This window comes from Pteropus vampyrus, unplaced genomic scaffold, assembly GCF_000151845.1.
Source record: "Pteropus vampyrus isolate Shadow unplaced genomic scaffold, Pvam_2.0 Scaffold167, whole genome shotgun sequence".
Taxonomy (NCBI): domain Eukaryota; kingdom Metazoa; phylum Chordata; class Mammalia; order Chiroptera; family Pteropodidae; genus Pteropus; species Pteropus vampyrus.
Genome location: NW_011888948.1, coordinates 2,914,596 through 2,917,072, shown reverse-complemented (window position 1 = coordinate 2,917,072; position 2,477 = coordinate 2,914,596). Strand labels below are relative to the sequence as shown.

Genomic DNA, 2,477 nt, shown 5'->3' with positions numbered 1-2,477 from the left:
TATGTGATGAAGGAGCAAACTGCTCCCACTGCCCTGGCCCTGGCTCCTGAAATCAGAGGCCTTGCAAAGATCCGCACATTCCCAGGGGAATGCAGAGGCCCAGAGGCCTGCCTGCCCCTGAAGTCAGCCCACTCTCCTATGACCGGGACTGTTTATTCAGCACAACTAGGGGGACCATGTCCTTTCCTCTCCTCATCTTTTCACTACCACCCCAAAGCACTTTAAGTTCTTCTAGCCCTGATGCCATTATTCGTTGAACTATTTTTAAAGCCATGTTTCATGACCAAGGACTGTATTAGGGACGAAATGGGACCAAGAGGCAGACCACATGGGTTCTAGTCCTGGCCCTTCCATTTGCTACTTGCCTTGCCATATGCAGTCACTTTGCTTCACTAAATCTGTTTCCTTACCTGTACAGTGGGTTTATGTACCTTCCCTGTCAACCCACAGCATTGTGGTGAAGGTTACATGAGTTGGCGAATGTAAAACTGTTTGTGAAGAAGTAAGGGATGCACAAAGCCAAGGTAAATTGATGCATTAATAACAATGAGGGCCAGGCCTAAGAGAAGGGAAAGCAGGAGATGCTTGCCTCAGTATTTCTTACTACCCCTCTTCTCGCCATGTCCATACCAATGCCCATATAGACGACCTAATAAAGGGAAGTTGATCATGTAAATTGCTGACCACATTAATGTACATTCATTTAAATGCATTACCTTTCTAGGGCATTTCAATTTTAAATGAATGGAAAGAGGGAAACTCCAAGTAAGGAATTGTTAATGCATAAATGCAGGTACAGTAAGACCTGTCTGAATGGGGATATATGGGACCGAAAGGACTTCCTTACACCTTCCAGATCATTCTAATGGCCCACTTTGACTCTATCAACAGGGAAAGGAAGTACTTTTGTGCACCCCCTTTCTCATGCTACAGAGAATGGGCAATTGAAGAAGTTTGGTGGAAACCTGGAACTATGGGCGGGTGGACAACTAGGGGATCTGCCTGTATGCTCTAAATCACCTTCCAGGTGAGGACAAGGCATAAACAAATCGTTAACAGCATATTGGCCTTTTCTAGAAGCTGTCAGCCCACTCCAGGCCTCCGAGACTGCCCAGAGTGGAGGAGGAATGACTGCCCCACAGTGTGACAGAGGCGAAGCTCTCTCAGCCCCTCTGTCCCTGTGTATCTCTAGCTGGCAACGTCTGAGCTTCCCTTTTCCCTCACCCCCATTCTGACTCTTAAGGAGAGCCACAGTCTCTATCACACTCACACATGCTGGGCTCATGGTGAACTACCAAGGACCAAGCTCTACCGACAGCAGCACAGCTTGGAAGATGGGAATACAACCTTTGAGAATCACAAAAGCTGGGAAAAATGTAGCTGGCCTTCCTTGAGGAAGCTGGTTTTCCAAATCTCTCCTCAGGTCTTTATTAGATCTTTTGAAGCAAGGAGACAGATAAGTGCATATTTCCTTTAGTACATGGGGTCATCCTGGACTTGAATCCCAATCCAGCAGAGTCTGGACCCCATGGCCCTTCGCCCCCTGTTCATGCCCTGCCTCGGCAGAAGGCCAGGGATCGTGGCCCTCCATTGACGTCGTGGTGCCCATCTTCGAGTATCTGTTCCTCAGCAATATAGCCACCACCTTCTACCCAGAATGCCTTTTCCTCCTCCCAGAGGGCATTCTCTTCCTCCCAAAGGGACTTCTTATCCTCCCACAGGGCCTTCTCCTCTTCAAGAAGAGCTCGCTCCTCTATCCACAGTGCCTTTTCTTCCTCCCACAGGGCCTTGTCCTCCTGAAGAAGGTTCTGATCTCTTTCCCATAAGGCATTGTCCTCTTTCCAGAAGGCCTTATCCTCTTTCCAGAAGATACGATACTTTTTCCAAAAGGTTTTCTCTTCCTCTCGGAAAGATTTTTCCATTTCCCAGAAAGCTTTTTCCTCTTTCCAGAAAGTTTTCTCCTCTTCCCAGAATGGTCTTTCCTCTTCCCAAAAGCCCAAGATCTGGCCCCGGAAAACACGGATCTTGCCTCGGAAATTCCACATCTCTTCCCTGAAGTCTTCTATTTTCTCACGGAAGATTTTCATCTCTTCGCGAAAAGCCTTTTCCTCCTGCAGCTTGTGAATTAGTTTCTTCTGGCGAATATTGGGTGAGGGGGCCACCAGTGACCGGAAACAAGCAAGCCCCATCCATCTATTCACCTTAAAGGGAAATATATTCTTAGGCAGCCAGAATGGTGGATTGGCCATGATGGATCACAGGGCTGTTGGTCAAGTCCAGGTTAGCTGGTCAAACCCTGCAAGGGCACCAAAAAAAAAATATTCATGAGTATCATTTGCCAGAGGACAAACCCTTGGCTCTGTACCATTTGATTTGGGAAAAAGTAACCATTTCTTTCTTTGTCCCCTTGGTGATGTTTGTGAGAGACAAGCTTTGGTCATGGCTTTGAGCTGAAGAGGTGGTCAATACATTCAAGT

The 2,477-nt window shown here is 47.4% G+C and overlaps 1 protein-coding gene across 1 annotated transcript; it reads right to left on the bottom strand.

Moving 5' to 3' along the window:
• Positions 1–1,547: 1,547 nt before the first annotated feature.
• Positions 1,548–2,249, bottom strand: CCDC70 (coiled-coil domain containing 70). The gene has a single exon (XM_011370337.1). It carries the CDS (start codon positions 2,247–2,249, stop codon positions 1,548–1,550), a length of 702 nt encoding a protein of 233 aa, XP_011368639.1.
• Between the last annotated feature and the right edge of the window lie 228 nt (positions 2,250–2,477).